General features: G+C 40.2%; 1 protein-coding gene across 2 annotated transcripts in view; it reads right to left on the reverse strand.

Moving 5' to 3' along the window:
- Positions 1-21,021, reverse strand: part of LOC136379459 (actin-like protein 6A) — a 46,280-nt gene that overhangs the window by 12,246 nt on the left and 13,013 nt on the right. For both annotated transcript variants that reach the window (XM_066346845.1, XM_066346846.1), the window contains exons 2-11: positions 14,789-14,865; positions 14,457-14,631; positions 12,881-12,981; positions 9,607-9,704; positions 4,709-4,803; positions 3,966-4,072; positions 3,781-3,870; positions 2,616-2,677; positions 1,469-1,583; positions 1,241-1,321 (exon numbers count right to left, since the gene is read on the reverse strand). In XM_066346845.1, coding sequence (XP_066202942.1) covers positions 1,241-1,321; positions 1,469-1,583; positions 2,616-2,677; positions 3,781-3,870; positions 3,966-4,072; positions 4,709-4,803; positions 9,607-9,704; positions 12,881-12,981; positions 14,457-14,607 — 900 coding nt within the window. In that variant the 5' untranslated portion in view covers positions 14,608-14,631; positions 14,789-14,865. The remainder of the gene's footprint in view (positions 1-1,240; positions 1,322-1,468; positions 1,584-2,615; positions 2,678-3,780; positions 3,871-3,965; positions 4,073-4,708; positions 4,804-9,606; positions 9,705-12,880; positions 12,982-14,456; positions 14,632-14,788; positions 14,866-21,021) is intronic.

Raw genomic sequence — 21,021 nt, forward strand, 5'->3', positions numbered from 1 at the left:
CCTTCAGCTTAGAATGTTCGTCTAATAGTTCTGCTACTTAATATTAGACAATATAACTCTTTAATGATTGTGATGGACAATGTAAACTCAGACAATATCTCTGGAAAAGTACAGCTATCTTTCTCTTTTGGACAGGTGTGCATCAGGACCATATGGTGAGGTTTTACAAAATCCACATGCTGAGGCCTCTCCAAATAAAAATAAATTCCTACTTAGAAGGAGTGCATTTGCCTCAAATCTGCAAGTACATATCAGAAAGTTAAATGCCAGCCTGCTTTTTGAGCGGCCAAGTTTATATTTTAAACAATATTTCAAAGGTATAAGTCATCTAACTTTTGAAAGACAAAATGGAGTACAGAAGCATCTCCTCTGCCATCAACATTAATTCAATGAGGTTTCACTAACAACAGAAAGCTATCACTCTCTTACAGTAAAAGTTCTTCAGTTCCATTGCTTTCCCCAAAATGTAGCCTGGAGTTAGCACTAAAAAGTTCCACACTTATACTCCTACTGTGCTAGAAACTAGGTTACTAGATGAAATAAAGAACATTTTTCATAGTCACCCAAAAGTGGTTTTTAACAACATTTTTTTTAAATCCACCCTTAGCTTTTGGCATTATGCTCTAAATAAAAAAATATATCATAGGCAATATATTGACTACAAATTAAACCCGAGTTTAAATATGATATAATTAATGTAATAATCATTTTGGTATTATAGTTAGTATTTAAAACTTGGAAAAGCACAAAAGTATGAAGGAAAGGAAATCATTTATGCTCCTTGTAAAAGTTACATAATTTAAACAACAACTTCTGGAAAAAATAATAAGGAAACTGCACTATAAAAAAGAACAATTACCAATATATATTTTGGTTTGTCACATTTTAGGAAATATCTAGAACTGTCCTAAAGAATTTGGTGTAGATGGAAATGTTCTATCTGCACGGTTACAATGGCTTCTAGCTACAATATAATGCAGCTAGTACAACTAAAGAACCAACCTTAACATTTTTATTTGTTTTAATTTAGATTGTTGCATGTGGGCAACAGATTCACATTGGATACCACAGCTCTAGAGTTTTTCTTTTTCCCTTTTATAGTAAACATCATCTTTTTACATACTCTGCTGCAAAACTGACTTCAAGATTAACGGCCAGTGCTGCCAACTTAAATAATAATGTGGGGCATTTTAGTGCCCTGATGAAACCTTTATAGCATACACAGGAGATTGGCACTTACTGGTCTGATATCAATATCACACATTCCAACACTGGTAGTGACAACATGACTGACTCCCAGCATTGTATTTCCTGATAATCCCTACAACAAAATAAGATGAGTATGACACAGAGAAATTTAAACAATAAAGTGCATCCAAAAAACCTTAGTAGTATGTAGGTTTTATAATTATGCAAGATCTCTACATATACAGAAGAATAGGGCTAATTATGAAATAAGCTTTCATACCTTTACATTGGAAGGGTCAAATAATCCTTCAGGAATCTTCAATCGTTCTGCACCAAAATCACAGTTGTAGCCATTGGGGAATTCATAATGAACCGTTGGCATCTGTGCGGCTACTCTGAAAACATACTCAGTGTTAAAGAAAAGACAGAAACAATCCTCTTCAAAAATGATAAACTACTAAAAACTCAACTTATATGAAAGTAAAGTGAGAATTTCTATTTTCTTTCCTTTTTTAGAAGTTTTCTCAGGGTGTCTACAGTGATCTCTATAAAGTCCATGTATATAATAGAAAGTGTATAAATTATTTTGGAATTTTTTTTTTAATGCCAGGTTTCTTTTATCACTGTGGCACAAATTAATTGGAGTACATCTACAACTTAAAAAGAAAATCACAGCACATTTCACATCACGGATGATTTTCTATAAATACTATACTTCATAAATAACAGCCTGAACTGTAACTTTGCCACTGGAGAGGGAGCAGGCCCAGAGCAGGTCTGCCTTGGGCTGGCCAGTGGTGTGCGGGTTCTGGACTTCCTGCAGGAAAGATTTCATAACACAAGTCCAGGTGATTTTTGAGATTACATTAATTAGAGCTGGAAACAGTGAAACAAAGGAAGGGCTCAGGGTAGAAGTAACAGGAGAAAGCCTAGGCAGTGCTCTGCTTTGGATCTCTAGAAACATTATAGGAAAGAAGTGAGCCAAGGCAGGGCTGCTGTTAGCTCACTGAAAAACCAAAGAAAAGGAGAGCCTTGGAGATCAATTCAGGAGCTTAGCCTGTGACGAGCTGCAGCTGCCCATTGCTCCCCAACTGCATGTCTCATGGGGGCCCTTACAGTTTATGAGTGAAGATACGTACCTAAGAAGGAAGCAAGTTGTGAGCGTGCTCCAAAGAGAGCCTGCTCCAATTTTCTTTTAAAATGTTATTCCAATAATAATAATAATAATAATAATAATAATAAATGTTCTTTCTTATTTCTTAAAATATCTATTTACCTTTTGACAAGTTAAGTATATTCTATGATTCTTTTTTTACCTACACAAATCAATTCTTTCCTTAGGAAGTATCCAGTTTTTAAAAAGATTTGCTATGAAGGTTTATACGACCTATTAAATTATTTCTTGTAGACAAAATAAGAAAACATACTGTTCATCATAAGTTGAATCTGACACTTGAAGTACTGAAGCTTGAAAGTCCTGGATAACACACTATGGATAAAAATAAAAAAATTTAAGACACAAAGTTATTGAGATTTGTCTTTGTAATCTATACTTTTGTAACATTATCTATAAAATAGTTTTCTTAAGGAAATGGACCATGTTCATGGATGGGTAAGTATATAATTCAAGAGTATAAATCTATTCAGCAAAGACCTGAGTATCAAAAAAACCCAATTAAAAGTATCTGAATTAGAAGCTAAAATGCAGAACATTTCATCACAATCCTGGAACAATGATGAGATAAAAACAACTGTGTACCACAGTCCTGAATAACAAAACCAGTTTCAAAACACTGTTTTTACCATAAAAATTAGCTTAGACGTAGAAGCAAGATTTCATTACCTGAATACATATATAGATAAGCATATCCAATGCACTTGATGTAAGCTTCAGTGACTTTATATAGTGTAAAACAATTTTGAAATTTGCTTTAAAATACATATAACCTCTGGGTGGCTAAGGATAAATCTTGTCTACTATCTAATCAAAATTGGTAATCATTTTCACAATTTTTCCTTGTACCACACACCTACAAAAACCTCTATCTTTAGGTGCCAAAAAGTCAAATACACTATATCTCTGCCATAGTAAATTGACTTTCATATCCTTTTACTTTGAGAAATGAACATCTATCTATGCTATGCCAGGTCGTTTTACTAACCTATCCCAGTCAGTAAGCCCTATGTTCAGAAATACATGTTTAGTAAAGAGGATCTCTCATTGGCTCCTTGCTATAAACAATACTACGTTTTTGTTTGTTTTTATGGCAGACTTATGTTAGGAAAGAGAACATAACAGCCATACCAAGAGATTGCTATAGACATAAACCATTCTCTCCACCAAAAAAGAAAAGTCCAGAATAGCATAATATTTGTTTTCACCCCAAAGCCAAAGTTCCTTCCAAGTCTCACCACAATAATCCAAATGAGTATATAGTAGTTCGTTGACATATAAAGCAACCCCAGCCAGAAAAGCTATTAATTCTGTTCATAAAATGCCATTAAAAATGTAAAGATTGAAAACAGTGCTCACATTGTATTCAAAGACTTACAGGCTGTACCTCTTTCATAAAGAGGATAATGGTTACTTACATTACACATGTAATTGTGCCAAGACCTTGTCACCTGCGGCAACTTCTCTTTCCTTTTCCAGTTTGCGGGAGATCCTTCTCGCACAGGTTCCTGAGTACCAAGAGCACAGGACAGGTTAACAGGGCTCACAACATGAGGTGAAGAGCTGGAGATAAATTCCAAAAAGAATATTCAGTTATACTTACTTTGGATGCAATCATATATGGAGGAATCAGTTCTATATTCATTTCCTGGAAGAGTTCTCTGCACTGCATAGTAATGAAGTCTCCAGCAAGAGGTGATTTCACAATACCTATGAAACAGATTAAACAGGCTGAGACAGCATTAAATCCAAACAGTTTGGGACAAAATGTCCTTGTGGATTTATACATGAATAATTGACATCCAAGTAGAGTTAACAGAAGTATCCCTCCCAAAAGTACGCACAAAGACATGCATCAGTGCCTGAGCAGGTGGTGGCACAGTGGACAGAGCGTTGGCCCGGGACACTGAGGCCCCAGGTTTGAAACCCTAAGGTTGCCAGCTTGAGCAGTGGATCATAAACTAACCCCATCGTCGCTGGCTTGAAGCCCAAGGTCGACGGCTAGAGCAAGGGATCGCTAGCCTGGCTGGAGCCCCTCCTGCCCCCGTCAAGGCACATATGAGAAAGCAATCAATGAACAACTAAGGTGCTGCAACTATGAGTTGATGCTTCTCATCTCTTTCCCTTCTTGTTTATCTGTCCCCCACACCTCTTTAAAAAAGAAAAAAATAACCCAAAGAAATAAAAAGACATGTATTAGCTTAAAATCTGCAATACATACCCCAATTTTTAAAAATCTCTTTTAAAAAAGACATTTAAACTGGGTATGTTTTGACAGTACAGTTTTATTATCTGTCTCCTTCTAACAACTAACATTATCTCAATGCAGGCTGATGAAGTAACTACCTTGCTGAAGGACATAGCCATCATGAACTGGAATTGCAGTGGTATGAGTGGCTCCACTGTCCAAAATAAGCCCTGTAGAACGCCCATTAGCAAATCTAGTTTAAAGCATTAAGGAAAATAAGGATCAAGGCTCCTAAAAATGTTTATTATAAAGGAAAGGTTTTATTAAGGTGCTAAAGTGAATCTAGGGGTTAAAATGAGTGTCAGATAATGGCTGACTAAAAATAAATGACAATAGGCAGGACTACTTCCAGAGTGGTGGTATGAGGAACTTGGGGAAACCTTTCTCCCAGAGAGAAACATCTGTTGAATGGTCAAAATAACACAATCACACACGCAAAGTCTCTGGAGATACATCAAAGGGCTTATAACAAATTGAGAATCTCCCCTCCCTCTTTTTAAACAAAATCCACAGAACTTGGTATGAACAGTGGGAGGCTATAGAGTTTGAGCTAGGAACTAAAAATATTGTCTCTAACTATTAAAAGTGCCTGACCAGGCGGTGGCGCAGTGGATAGAGTCGGACTGGGACACCGAGGACCCAGGTTCAAAACCCCAAAGTCGCCAGCCTGAGTGTGGGTTCATCTGGTTTGAGCAAGGTTCACCAGCTTGAGCCCAAGGTCGCTGGCTCGAGCAAGGGGTTACTCGGTCTTCTGTAGCCCCACAATCAAGGCACATATGAGAAAGCAATCTATGAATAATTAAAGTGCCGCAATGAAGAATTGATGCTTCTCATCTCTCTCCCCTCCTGTCTGTCTGTCCCTCTCTATTCCTCTCTCTCTCTCTCTCTCTCTCTCTGTCCAAAATAAATAAATAAATATATATATTTTTTGTATTTTTCTGAAGCTGGAAACGGGGAGAGACAGTCAGACAGACTCTCACATGCGCCCGACCGGGATTCACCCGGCACGCCCACCAGGGGCGACGCTCTGCCCCTCCGGGGTGTCGCTCTGCCACGACCAGAGCCACTCTAGCGCCTGGGGCAGAGGCCAAGGAGCCATCCCCAGCGCCCGGGCCATCTTTGCTCCAATGGAGCCTTGGCTGCGGGAGGGGAAGAGAGAGACAGAGAGGAGGGGGGGGGGGTGGAGAAGCAAATGGGCGCGTCTCCTATGTGCCCTGGCCGGGAATCAAACCCGGGTTCCCCCGCACACCAGGCCGACGCTCGACCGCTGAACCAACCGGCCAGGGCCAAATAAATTTTAAAGTATTTCAGCAGTGTGGCAGCTGAGTGGCAGTTCCCATCTCCTCAACACAATGGGAAGAGCTAATCCAGGTAAATTCAATAGCCAGTGAATATTGGCATATCCTGTTTTTCACAGCTCTGCCCCAAGCATCTTAAACCAGTTTAGAAATAGGGCCATTCATCTGGCCATCAGTATTTACTGAGCATCTATTATGTGCCAATAACGTGTGATGTTTAATAAAGGAGGAAAGGAGAGAGGCTATTCAGGTATTGTCATTTCTTAAGCACAGGAGACACACAAAGGTGAACCATCTGACTCTGGTCTGAAGGATATCTTGTTTAGGAAAGTAGAAATCAGTAAGAAAAGCTGTAAAAAGAACAGCTCAAGATGCTTTTGGGAGGCGGGGGAGGATATTAGCCAATCCTTGAGATTTCAAGTGTAATCTAGGGATGGGGACATGGAGAAAAGGCTGCCAGTCAAGAAAACAGGTGAGGTCAAAGAAATGCAATAGATCTGACTGGGAATGTCACAGTAGATAGAGCATTAACCTAGGGCATTAATGTCCCAGGTTCAAAACCCTGTGGTCACTGGCTTGAGAGCAGGCTTGCCAGCTTGACCATGGGGTCACTGGCTCAGCTTGAGCCCAACCCTGATCAAGGAACGTATGAGAAGCAATGAACAACTAAAGTGAAGCAACTATGAGTTGATGCTTCTCATCTCTCTCCTCTCTCTCCCTTACTCTCTCTCAAAAAAGAAAAAAGAAAAGAAACACACTAGTTCAGTACAGCCTAAAAGGATAAAGGAACAAATATGGAAGATAATTGTGGCTTAAAGCAGGCTGAAATTAATAAAGATTATTAGAGCTGCAGAGTTAAGAATGAGCAAGAAAGGAGGAAGGAAGGGTTGCAGTAATCCTGGAAACAGCCTGCACCTAAGGCAAGGCAAGGGTAGTGGATAGAGAGAAATAAATGGATTTGGGAGATGGTTGGTAAAAAGTTATATAGGTCTTGATAACTGATACATTTGAAGGGTTAAAGAGAAAGATTTCTAGTCTGGGCAACTGGAAGTAAAATGACACACAAAAGGAGAAACTAAATATGAGGAGTGAAGATAGAGTCAGTTTTGAACATAATACATAATGAGTTTAAAAGGTCTATGCAGATAACCAAAAAAAATGTTCTAGTAGGCAGCCGAGACTAGAGCTCACAGGAAAGATCTGGGATACAGATATGGTTAGGAATTTATTGCAGAATACTGGTACCTCAAGTCAAGGAAATTGGTAAATTAAGCCAGAAAGAGCATGTCAGGAGAGATAAAGGGGTAAGGGCAGAAAACCAAGAAATGTGTAGGGATGATCAGAGGTAAGAGGTCTGAGAAATAAACAGCAAGAAAGATATTTAGTGATTTATATTTGCTATTATTGGTACTCTATTGACCTCTGGTCAACAACTGACACTCACTATTAGAACAAACTGATACAGTTAACACCACGCTAAAAAGTGGCATAAACATTTGTGGACCCTCCTACAACAAATGGCAATTATAAAATCTGGGCAAATTACTTTTATTTTTCAAAAGAAATTTTATTTATTAATTTTAGGGGGGGGGAGGAGATTTGTTGTTTCACTTATTTATGCATTCATTGGTTGTGTCCTGACCAGGGATTGAACCAACAACCTTGGTGTAACAGGACAATACGCTAACCAACTGAGCAACCCAGCTAGGGCCTGACAAATTATTTTAAGTGACCATTTTAAGATGCTGGAAAGTGATTAAAAGAGCACTCAAAATTCAGCTAGTATCGATTCTCATAAAGCTGTAACTCAAAGTATTAATAGTAAGAATTGCAATTTGCCGCTCTCTTGCCTGAAAGTGCTCCCAGGTCCATGGCTGTGGCTTGTTAGCAAAGCAGTGGCAGGAAAAAAGCTGGGCACTTAAGGCAGAAACCTCGGAAACTAGAGAAGCACAGATGGGTGTAACCCATAATCGGAGAATAAAATCTACCCAAATCTCTGGCTACCGGTTAAACTACTCCAGTACAGGACTAAATTTAAGGGGGCCCAACACAAATGGGGAGACAGAACAGAGAGTAATCCACTTTTCAAAAACAAGAGCAGTACTCATGAATTCTATGATTTTACTACTTTCTTAACTGGATGTATTCTACACCTATGCAGCTTGGACAGCAGAAAACTGGCCTTCCTTATGAGTTTAAGGTGTCAATAGGACAGAGCCTGCGGCCGGAAGATATGAGAACCCACCTATCATCAATTAAGTCAGATAAAACAATGCTAGTCTTCTTGTTAATAGTTTTGTTTTACAAAATATATTGACCCTTCATAAAAATGTTATTTGTGTTAACAGGTCTGTTTTGTTACTGTAAATGAACCAATAAGTAAATGGTAAATTCTTAGTTTTAATTTGTCCAATAGTAATATTGATAGATATAACCCATATAAACAAAAGCTCTTGGGAATTTTCAGTAATTTGTATGTATTAAAAAATCCCAAGGCCATAATATTTGACAAGTCAAAACAATGTAGTTCTGGCTGGATAGCTCAGTTGGTTAGAGCATCATCCCAACACTCCAAGGTGGTATGATCCCTGGTCAGGGCACATACAAGAATCAACCAATGAATGCATAAGTAAGTGGAACAACAAATCAATGTTTCTCTCTCTCCCTTCTCTTTCTAAATAAAATTTAAAAATAATTTTTAGAGTAACACTAAGATGTCTTTTTCAATGTGATTCTCTCATAAATATATAAGGGATTTTCCCAGAGGATATGTCATGTGTGATAAACTGCTGACTGAATGCAAAAGCCAGATTGGAGACTTCACCTTCTGCTATTAACTCCAACATTAAAGATATCTGAAAAGTGTAAAACAATACTACTCTTTTCATTAATTCTCTTGGTTTTGGAAAACAGCTATTTTTCATTAAAATATTTTACTTATATTAAAACATAATACTTATTATTGATTTACTTAAAATAAAACTAAGTATATAAAATTATAAAGGTTCTGTTTTAATTTCCATTTGGTAAATACTGCCAGATACAATACACACATATAAAAAGTTTTGTGTGGGCCCTGGCCGGTTGGCTCAGTGGTAGAGCGTCGGCCTGGTGTGCAGGGGTTCCGGGTTCGACTCCCAGCCAGGGCACACAGGAGAAGCGCCCATTTGCTTCTCCACCCCTCCCCTTCTCCTTCCTCTCTGTCTCTCTCTTCCCCTCCCGCAGCGAGGCTCCACTGGAGCAAGGATGGCCCGGGCGCTGGGGATGGCTCCTTGGCCTCTGCCCCAGGTGCTGGAGTGGCTCTGGTCGTGACAGAGCAACGCCCCGGAGGGGCAGAGCATCACCCCCTGGTGGGCGTGCTGGGTGGATCCCGGTCGGGCGCATGAGGGAGTCTGTCTGACTGTCTCTCCCCATTTCCAGCTTCAGAAAAATGCAAAAAAAAAAAATTAAATAAATAAATAAATAAATAAGAATAAAATTAAAAAAAAAAAAAAAAAGTTTTGTGTGTAAATGTGAGAATTGCCGGGCTAAAAACATCATCAGTCAGCAAAATTCACAAATGTGGGAAATTCTATAGGACAAACAATCTACTTCTCTGAACAAGCAAGAACTGGCTCCGTCTTCCTGCTGCGGCACTGTCTTCGGGAGCACCACACTCACTTTTAGAAAGAAGCTAAGCACTACTCTTTCAAGGATACGCTGTCAGAACTGCGGTTTTGCAAAGGAAGAAGGCGGGGATGTTGTAGTGTTCAAACATCAACTCTGTCAGTTTCTCTCTCTTGGCTCTAATGTTCCACTGGAGAAGAGAGAGAGAAATACAAGTGATTTGTTGTTTAAAAACTAAAATATGGATTTATCTCCAGAATCATTACAGCATTATATTAACAAAGATGTAAAACATTAAAAACAGAATAAAATATTATGGCAAATAACGCTGGGGAACAAAATTTTTGTTGCATCCACAAAAACACTTGTTCTTACCTAATTCTAGTGTGCTGATCTCAAATCTGACATTAGTTTTTCTCTGTAAGCTATAGCTTTATGCAATACAAGATTTTAGGTTTTCATTATATTATAAAATTTTCAACACTTAGTTTAATATAATAAAGTAAAATGTCTTCTTGGGCATCATCTTTGTGAAAATATAATAATTTATATAATGCAGTAAATACACTAATACACTAAAAGATATGATTGCATCAGAATTTGTCTACAATTTTGAAATAGAACATATTAAAAACTTATTTTAATCATAAAACTGTCGTAAAACTTATTTAAATTCTATTCAGGCAAAAATTTGCGTTTGTAGCTCTTGCGTTTGTGTACTTGTTGAGGACAATCTCGTTTGATGCTCCAGCAGTAGTCTGCTCATCACTAACAGCTCCAAGATTTTCAGGAAACTTATCAAGGTGACTGTTCAGGAAGTGAATCTTAACGCTCATGTTACATCCAATGTCGCGGAAAGCCAACAGCATCCTTTGAACCAAAAGTTCATGGTTTTCTGCTTTTTTGTTGCCAAGGAAGTTCTTTGTAACTGCCACAAAAGACTGCCATGCTACTTTTTCCTCCTTATTCATCTTGGCAAATTCTTCATCACGTATAAGGGCTCAATTTTTTTTTTTTTTTTACAGAGAGAGAGTCAGAGAAAGAGAAATAGATAGGAACAGACAGACAGGAACAGAGAGAGATGAGAAGCATCAATCATCAGTTTCTCGTTGTGACACTTTAGTTGTTCATTGATTGCTTTCTCATATGGACAGTGGGGCTACAGCAGACCGAGCAACCCCTCGCTCAAGCCAGTGACCTTGGGTCCAAGCTGGTGAGTCTTGCTGAAACCAGACGATCCCACACTCAAGCTGGCGACCTTGGGGTCTCAAACCTGGGTCCTCCGCATCCTAGTCCGATGCTCTATCCACTGCGCCACCGCCTGGTTAGGCTGAATTTAAGGTCCATCAAATACACCTGGCTTTTATCTTCTCGAAAGACAAGGCAGGAAAAGCAGAAATAATATGTTGAAAGCATTCACTTTCTCTATTCAAAGCCTGAACAAACTGCTTCATTAAGCCAAGTTTGATTTGAAGTGGGGGAAAAATGATCCTGTCTCGATTAACTACAAGTTCATTCACAATATTTTGCATCCCTACTTCCAGAGCTTCACGTTTCGGCCACTCCTTCTGTGTCTATTGTTTCTCCTGAGCTCGGCTGTCCCATAAACATAGAAAGCAAGGATACTTCGTGAAACCTCTCTGATGGCCTAGCATGAAATTTACCATTTTAAGATCCACACAAATGATCCAGTTATGCTCCTCATACTTCAGGAAGTCAAGGATAATTTTTATATCATTCTTACCAAGTCATTCAATTAGGATTGGCTAAACTGCTGAGGGGTTAATGACTGCTTGGCATCAGAAGAAGACCCTTCAGATTCTACAACCATTTCCTCATGCATCTTATCAAAATACACTTGATCACCATGTTCACTTTCTTCATCCTTACAAGAAATAAAACCATTGAAAATTGGAACTGGGAGCGTCTCAGAGTGTGGGATAGGTTGTATTGCTGAAGGAATATTAGGATATGCGATCATATGCCGTTTTTTCTTGCCGATGCCTTTTGTATGGATCAGACAGAAATAACAGTCACTGCTGTGGTCCTTAGGTTCACGCCAAACCATGGAAATACCATATGGCATTCCTTTGCGTTTTCCTTTTGTCCAGTCACAAAGCATTCCCTCACAATTATGACACACAATATGAGGAGCCCAATTCTTGTCTTGATCGCCAAGGGGAAAATAAGCAATATATGCACGTGTCACAAATGATGAAATATTGCACCTTTGACGTTGAAGTATGTAACAGCCACATATATAACAGAAGGTGTTAGGACTATTCTTACATTTACGCCTACTCGAAGAAGCCATGATTCAATCTTAAAACAAAATAAGAGGGTGTTTTTATCAGATAATATTTCTTACACTTAAAAACAACTACAATTATGTAAAAGTGATGTCTGTAAAACATTAATTGCCTTGTGGTTATGTTCAATCCAAGAGTCGTTGCCCTTTAACTCCAATTTAAAAACCAATGCATGCCATTAACTGTAACAAAAAGAAATTAAAATTGCATAAAAATTAAAGCATGCACCAAAAAACGGATTTCAGATTTGGAATCAGCGATGCAGAAATATATAGAAACAGTTATAAAACCTCATGCAACAGAAAATGAAAAAAAAAACTGTTGCCGAGTGTAATCTTCATAATACTATATTCATTTCTATTTCTTTGTAAACAAAATTAATAAATAAATATAAATTAAAATTTGGTTATCATTTAATAAGAGGTAAAATTATCTGCTACAATGAATTCTAGAAATTACCAAGTTTTCAATTAAGAGAATTAGTATTGTTATAAAGTATTATTAAATGTGACGTGAATCTAGTCATCCAGAAATCTAAGTATGAATTTTAAAACGCCCAAATTTTCATACTTACAGTTGCTACTCATAAAGAAACTAGAGGTTAGAAACAATAACAGAATATTGATAACTTATACAATACCAGAATATTGATAACTTATATATTTCATGAAATACTTCGGTCTAGCAATTTGCATCCCTCATTCAACATTTGACTTCTCTCTTGGAGACCAGATTATAAAGCAAATATGTACTACTACACTTGGAACACAAAGGACAATTCACAAACCAAAATGGAAAGCAGCCTAAGGATTCAAATATTAAATAAATCCATGGAAAAAAATTAACAAATAACTACCAGAATCCATTATGATGCTTTGATAATCTTCTTTGAATATATTTTTTATTGAAATAATGAAAGTTATATTATTTAAAAATATATCCCCTTTTTCCTAATTTTCAAAATATAAATTTCTATTCTTTTTTAAAGAAAAAGGAAGAATTCTTCAGACGAATGGGAGAAACAAGAGAAACTTAACAAAGAAAGTCTTGCTCCTACCGGTGCTTCTGACATGAGGACAGGATGCAGGCTGGGTTCTGATTTGACATGCATTTTATAGGTATGGTCCAAAATAGCCTGGAAACTATCCCAGTCTTCAACTACAATAGAAAATTAATACCTTGAAAACAATGCTTAGTTGAAGATAAACTGCATCTTTTGAATGATTATTTCTACAATTTAGCATTAAATACTTTGATACACAGACCCTACTTTCTCGACAGTTTCACTTCATAACATGGTACCTTACATAGACATCATCTTTGTTTCTGAACACAGAACTCCTTTTTGCTTTCTTCAGCCCCAACAGTATCACAATCCCAAGACCTGTCCCAAATATAAGTAATGTATCTAATAGACTTAAAGTATCAAATAAATATTATTAAATAAGTACTTATTAGAGGCCTAGTATGTGATCAAAACAGTAAAAGAACTGTACGAGCTAGACCTGACATTCAAAAACTTTATAATCTATTTCAGAAAATAAAATTAAAAAACAAAAAATATTCAGAGACTAAAATAATGTGTATCCAATTTAGCTTCCACATGAACATTACATTAAAACTCTTTTCCTGAGTCCGTTTTGACCTTTTCATGAGCAAATCCAGTGACTATTTCACATTGGTAATTTCTCTTGACCTCGAAATTACTGACACAACTGAGAGTTTACAAACGTTTTCTGCCACAGTCCAAAGAAATGTCATTACTTGTACAACATACTTCTGCAGGCCTAGCTGGATATAGTTCTCAGTCAATAGACACCATAAGTAGTTCTAATTTCTCTATCCCCTTCCTACGTGTAAATCTCAATGCCACAGCCAACAATGAGAATCGCTGGACTTCTAAACTTCCAGAACTTTTCCTTTTGTCCTCCAGAATTTTCTCTCACATCCCTAAATGTTCCTTCACACTCACCTTCATGGGCACCTTCTTCCGTCTCTATTGGTTATATACACAACAAATTTTCACAAGAAACCCCATCTGCAACCCTGTTCTATTTTAAACCCTTCTGGGTAATATAATGTAGCTTCATGTCTTAAAAGTCTTTCTGACCTATACTCAAACTTTGAACTCACTAACAAATTCATTTACTTGCTGTACAAAAACGAGTTAACACAGCAGGCCTGAAAAAGGCTTGCTTGCAAGGTTGACCGGTTGGCTGGCATCTGGGAACTTGACTGGGAAACAGTTCCTACATAGCCTGACCAGGTAGTGGCACATTGGATAGAGCATCGGACTGCGATGCAGAGGACCCTGGTTGGAAACCCTAAGGTCACCAGCTTGATCATGTGGCTGCTGGCTTGGCCCAAGGTCACTGGCTTGAGCAAGGCGGGACTCGCTGTGCTGCAGCCTGCCCCCCCCCCCCCCAGTCAAGACACATACAAGAAAGCAATCAATGAACAACTAAGACTAAGGAGCCGCAATGAAGAACTGATGCTTCTCATCTCTCCCCCTTCCTGTCTGTTTGTCCCTATCTGTCCTCTCTCTGTCTCTGTCACACACACACAAATAAATAAAATAAACGTACCAAGTATACTCTATATTTATAGTTATTTACACAGAAAAAAAATCGTACTTGTCCCATGTTTCATTGGTGAAATGGCCTCCATATTCTCCCTGGGAACACGCAGGGCATTAGTATCTATGTAATAGGTTGGACCGCCTTGCTTGCCTTTATCACCATCGATTTCCATCAATGTGCTTCCATCATCTCTTTCTAACACCATACCAATAGCTGTGGGGAAATCCACCTGGAAGAGTCAAATACATCATATACTAGTTTTAGCTGTTAAGGAGTCACCCTCCCAACTAATGTCTTTTATCATATTTGAGTCAGTATTTTCCGCATGAATTTCATTTTACAGGAACGGCCCTTATATATCAACTTAACTCTAACATTACACTTACCTTGGGACAGTCCTCACCAGCATAACCAGCTCTCACAGTATAGGATCCAATGTCAAAAACAAGGGCTCCGACTTCATCTGAAAAGATGAGAGGATGATTAGCATTCAAAACTTACCAGTATCGGCCCTGGCCGGTTGGGTCAGCGGTAGAGCGTCGGCCTGGCGTGCGGGGGACCCGGGTTCGATTCCCGGCCAGGGCACATAGGAGAAGCGCCCATGTGCTTCTCCACCCCCCCTCCTCCCTCTCTGTCTCTCTCTTCCCCTCCCGCAGCCAAGGCTCCATTGGAGCAAAGATGGCCCGGGCACTGGGGATGGCTCCTTGGCCTCTGCCCCAGGCGCTGGAGTGGCTCTGGTCGCGGCAGAGCGACGCCCTGGAGGGGCAGAGCATCGCCCCTGGTGGGCGTGCCGGGTGGATCCCGGTTGGGCACATGCGGGAGTCTGTCTGACTGTCTCTCCCCCTTTCCAGCTTCAGAAAAATACAAAAAACAACAACAACAACAACAAAAACACAAAAAAAAAACCTTACCAGTATCATATAAAAATTAAGACTATTTAACATGCATAAATAAGAATATATGTAAAATCTTCATAACATTTAAAACAGGCATTACATTTACACATTACTAACTTGAACCTAGTTTTAATTTAAACTAGAAATCATTTATTTAAAAATAATGTCATATGAGGTGTACCAGTACAGGTTCAATCATGAAAAAAGATGCTACATTGAAATCGGATAATTTCAGAATTCACTTATTAATGGGACAATTTACAGAGATATAGGCAATACTGTATAGGAGAATAATAAAAAAACAGTACGGTACTCTAGGACTAAAATATCAGAGATCTGTTGCTAACCCTAGAGCTGAAGGAATGAAAAAGGAACTATTTCCAGACCCCAGGGAGAACACCATCTTGGAAAGAGCTATGACCTTCAGTTGAGGGACGGAGTGGCCTTGGCTGAGTCTGAGGGGAAGGATCCAGGCTAACAAACATGCCAACCTCTCTACTCCTCCTCCCCATGGGCGAGGGTATTCTTGTAATGTCTCATCCAAACTGGGCCACTTCTCAGTGTGAAAAGGTCCCTTTTAATAATTGTATGAGGACATGCGGCACTAAGCAGGAGTCTGGTTACCCTACCACTGGACAAACCAGAGGTCAAGGAGCCCACTGACGCAGTCAGTCTACATGGGTCAGTCTTCTAGGGCACAGAGAGGGTGGAAATGCATGGGAAGTGGACCTGGAGGGGCAAAGTGAAAATATCAGCACACTCCAGCACCATTTTTCATACATTAAGAAAAATATGTCATGCAATTAGAGAAGAAACTTAGCAAAGTCCCAAGTAGAGACCCTGAAGAATAACAGTTTAATGTATATTAATATAGACCAAGGAAAAATATCATTAAAATAAAGGTATCATCAAAGTTTGCATATTTCAAAGATTTTTAGGACATAAAGTTTAGTGCTGAGGGAAAAAGCTAATAGGTCTTTTCACATTCAAATTCAGAGAAAAGTCTCTTATTATACTTTAGAGCAGCGGTTCTCAACCTGTCATGACCACAGGTTGAGAACCGCTGCTTTATGGTCTGCTCGAATTCAATGAGAATCTGCATGGCCACGATGGCGGTGACCACTGGCCATACAGATGGGAAATAGGCTTTAAGATCTATTTACAGAGCAAATAAGAAACAAGATGTTTATCCTGAATACCTAAACCATAACCATACACAAATATGCTATGGTTATATATTTTAAAAATGACTTATGGAAAAACAACCAAAAAACTCTTTTCAATGGTAAAATGTCTTTTCTTCATCACAGAGATTCTTGCTCCCCATTTACTAGGAACTTATGTTGTGGTAAGGTACCAAAGAATTGAAAAATTAATATTCATGTTTTAGGAGAAAAAGTCAGGTTTCTTGTCCTCTCCTTTCTGTAGGGAGTGAAAGTAAAGGGATGTGGGAGTTTTCTGGCTTGCAGAGACATACTGTGTAGGAAACCTCTTTTACTAGGAAGCTTAAAGGGTATTTTATAATTTGGGTTAAGCATAAGTTACAGAGAGATTTTGTAAATATGATTTTTATACTTGTGCGTGATTCGCACCAGCTCAGGATAGACAACAGCACTGTGTTGTAAAGAGATTTTGTGCTGGGGAGACTTAGATTGCCCCTTCCCCCACTTCTGTGAGAAACAGGGTAAAAACCTAGCCAGGTGTGGGGAGGGGAAGGAGAGATTAAGCAAGTCTTTTCCTCTCCTCTTTTTCCTTCTTTAATGGACCATTCACTGATACTTATCTCCTGGCGCCCTATAGACCCCCCCCCCTTTCTGAAAACGTGTAATTAATGTATATACCTCTAAACAAAGGAATAGCAAATGAACACTAGAAAATTTAGGAATATCTTTTTATATGTAGAACATTTTCCGCTATTGTTTTACCTTGTAAGTTTTAATGTGTAGAGATTTTTTTTTTTTTACAGAGACAGAGACAGAGAGTCAGAAAGGATAGACAGGGACAGACAGACAGGAACGGAGAGATGAGAAGCATCAATCATTAGTTTTTCACTGCGTGTTGCAACACCTTAGTTGTTCATTGATTGCTTTCCCATCTGTGCCTTGACCATGGGCCTTCAGCAGACCGAGTAACCCCTTGCTGGAGCCAGTGACCTTGAGTCCAAGCTGGTGAGCTTTTGCTCAAACCAGATGAGCCCACGCTCAAGTTGGCGACCTCGGGGTCTCAAACCTGGATCTTCCACATCCCAGTCCGACTCTCTATCCACTGCGCCACTGCCTGGTCAGGCTCTGAAGAGATATTGTTATAAATACTATAGACAAATATTATAAGCTTGCTAATGAATTGTGTCATTTCTCCCCCTCCTCCTTTTCCTGCCAACCTGTGTGTGATCAAAGGTATATAACTTGCCTCGGGGCTATATGCGGCACTCATGATTTGAGTCAGCTATGCCTTGTGTTAGCCATATGCGGCCAGCATATTAAATTTCCTCCTTTTTTTTTTTTTTTTTTTTTTTTTTTTAGAGGAGAGGGGGAGAGAGAGAGAGGGAGAGAGAGGGAGGAGAGAAGCTGGAAGCATCAACTCCCATATGTGCCTTGACCAGGCAAGCCCAGTGTTTCGAACCGGCAACCTCAGCATTTCCAAGTCGACGCTTTATCCACTGCGCCACCACAGGTCAGGCAAATTTCCTCCTTTTAATAAAACTCCTTAAAAATTCATTTGGGGCCCTGGCCGGTTGGCTCAGTGGTAGAGCGTCGGCCTGGCGTGCGGGGGACCCGGGTTCGATTGCCGGCCAGGGCACATAGGAGAAGCGTCCACTTGCTTCTCCACCCCCACCCCCTCCTTCCTCTCTGTCTCTCTCTTCCCTTCCCGCAGCCAAGGCTCCATTGGAGCAAAGATGGCCCGGGCGCTGGGGATGGCTCCTTGGCCTCAGCCCCAGGCGCTAGAGTGGCTCTAGTCGGGGCAGAGCGACCCCCCGGAGGGGCAGAGCATCGCCCCCTGGTGGGCAGAGCATCACCCCTGGTGGGCGTGCCGGGTGGATCCCAGTCGGGTGCATGCAGGAGTCTGTCGACTGTCTCTCCCCGCTTCCAGCTTCAGAAAAATACAAAAAAAAAAAAAAAAAAAAATTCATTTGGGCCCTAGCTGGTTGGCTCAGTGGTAGAGCATAGGCCTGGCGTGCAAAAGTCCCGGGTTCGATTCCCGGCCAGGGCACACAGGAGAAGCGCCCACCTGCTTCTCCACCACCCCCTTCCTCTCTGTCTCTCTCTTCCCCTCCCGCAGCCAAGGCTCCATTGGAGCGAGGATGGCCCAGGCCCTGGGGATGGCTCCATGTCCTCTGCCTCAGGCACTAGAATGGCTCTGGTTGCAGCAGAGCATCGCCCCCTGGTGGGCGTGCCGGGTGGATCCCGGTCGGGCGCATGCGGGAGTCAGTCTGACTGCCTCCCCGTTTCCAGCTTCAGAAAAATACAAAAAAAAAGAAAGAAAAAAGAAAAAAATATTCATTTGGACTGGCATCTCTACGTAAACCCGGTGGAACTGTACTTTACAAGAATGTAGCTTTGGGATGGTTACGTAATCATTTTTATACCTCATTGTAGGGCCAGTAGCTGCCACCATGGCTGTGCAGGTTCACGTTCTTATTGGATTCAGGCAGATGGTAAAGGAACAGTGCAGCCGCAAGATGGTGGGCCATTCGTTTATTAAAGTCTTCTAATGGCGGACAAAACAGGGAAGACCGCTTCCCTCTCACTCAGGGCTCCCAAAGCCCTGACTCATTCTCCAGACTCGCCGAGACTCACAGGCCCCACCAACCTTAGCACTCTCTTTCTCTGGATTCTCTCTGCAAAACAGTCCAAGGGGGAAAAAAAACCCTTCTCCTACAAACCATAGCAGCAAAGGCCCCTCCCAAGCAGGAAGGCAATCCACAATTTGCAATCTGCCACCCTGAGGGCATGCACTAGCAGCCTTCCACAGACTATACACACTTGGCCCTGTCCTGGCCAATGCAAAATATAAGCAAGTAAACTTAAACACGTTTCACAATTCTTTGCCCAACACTCATTTTCTTCAGTGAAATGGGAACAGAACTACCATTTCCTATGGTTGTTGTGGATTAACTGAGTTAATCAATGTATTCAGTGCAACACATAAAAAGCCCCTGGAAGAATTTTTTTTTATTGTCATATATTGAATAATTCTTTTATAGCCTGACCTGTGGTGGCGCAGTGGATAAAGCGTCAACCTGGAAACACTGAGGTTGCCGGTTCAAAACCCTGGGCTTGCCTGGTCAAGGCACATATGGGAGTTGAGGCTTCCTGCTCCTCCCACCTTCTCTCTCTCTCTCCCCTCTCTATAATAAATAAATAAAATCTTTAAAAAAAAAAAGGAAAAAAAATTCTTTTATTGATTTTACAGAGAAAGGAGAGGGAGTAGGGGGATCAAGAAGTATCAACTCATAGTTGCTTCAGTTTAGTTGTTCATTGCTTGCTTGTTGCTTTTGCTATGTGCCTTGACAAGGCAAGCCCAGGGTTTGGATCAAGTGACCTCAGTATTACAGGTTGATTCTCTATCCACTGCACCACCATAAGCCAGGCTTAATTTTTATTTTTAATTTACTGTGTTGAAATGGTATCAAGTGTCTCACTCAATATTAACACTCTCTACCCATGGCACTGTGCCCCTGCATGCCCCATACACAGTCACTCTCCCCTATTTCACTCCCTTTGCCCCCTCCCCCATCTCCATCCCCCCTTTTCCTCTAGGAATCACTACCCTGTTGCCTATCTGTTAAGAATATACAATTTAGCTACTCCTCCTCTTGGTCAAAAAAGTTTGTAAATATGATATATATGTTTGCTCACTTATAGTTTGCATTGTGCTTGGAGAACAGGCTGTAAGCAGGCTGGGTTGTTATAGCCTAAGGCTTAGTTTTAAGACTAACCTTTTCTCCACATCCACACCCTTGACTGATTACATGATGTGGGATGGTGAATTCTCATGAGGAATCCCATTATGCCTCAGATAAGTGACTTTGTATCAGAGACGTCCTTGTTTGTACAGTGTGTCTGTAAAGTCATGGTGCACTTTTGACCGGTCACAGGAAAGCAACAAAAGATGCTAGAAATGTGAAATCTGCACCAAATAAAAGGAAAACTCTCCCAGTTTCATACCTATTCAGTGCAGTTCCATGTGGGCTCACACACAGATTTTTAGGGCTCCTTAAGTAGCTATCCCGTATAGCCTCTACAGACTCGTCACTGACAGATGGCCTACCAGAACGGGGTTTCTCCACCAAACTGCCGGTTTCCTTCAACTGCTTATCCCACCGAGTAATGTTATTCCTATATGGTGGCACTTCGTTATAAACGCGCCGATATTCACGTTGCACTTTGGTTACAGATTCGAATTTAGCAAGCCACAGAACACACTGAACTTTCCTCTGTACCGTCCACATCTCGACTGGCATGGCCATGGGCTGCTCTGCTGTATACACGGTGTTACATCATCATCTGCGCATGCGCACATGCTGCCACATCATCCTACAGAAACTGGGAGGGTTTTCCTTTTATTTGGTGCAAATTTCACATTTCTATAGTTTTTTGTTGCTTTCCTGTGACTGGTCAAAAGTGCACCATGACTTTACGAACACACTGTATATTGGATTAAAGGTTTTGATTTCTATACTATAAAGTGGGGCAGACCAGGAGCTTGCTCTCTCTCGGTTC

The sequence above is a fragment of the Saccopteryx leptura genome, chromosome 8 (assembly GCF_036850995.1).
Source record: "Saccopteryx leptura isolate mSacLep1 chromosome 8, mSacLep1_pri_phased_curated, whole genome shotgun sequence".
In the NCBI taxonomy this organism is placed as follows: domain Eukaryota; kingdom Metazoa; phylum Chordata; class Mammalia; order Chiroptera; family Emballonuridae; genus Saccopteryx; species Saccopteryx leptura.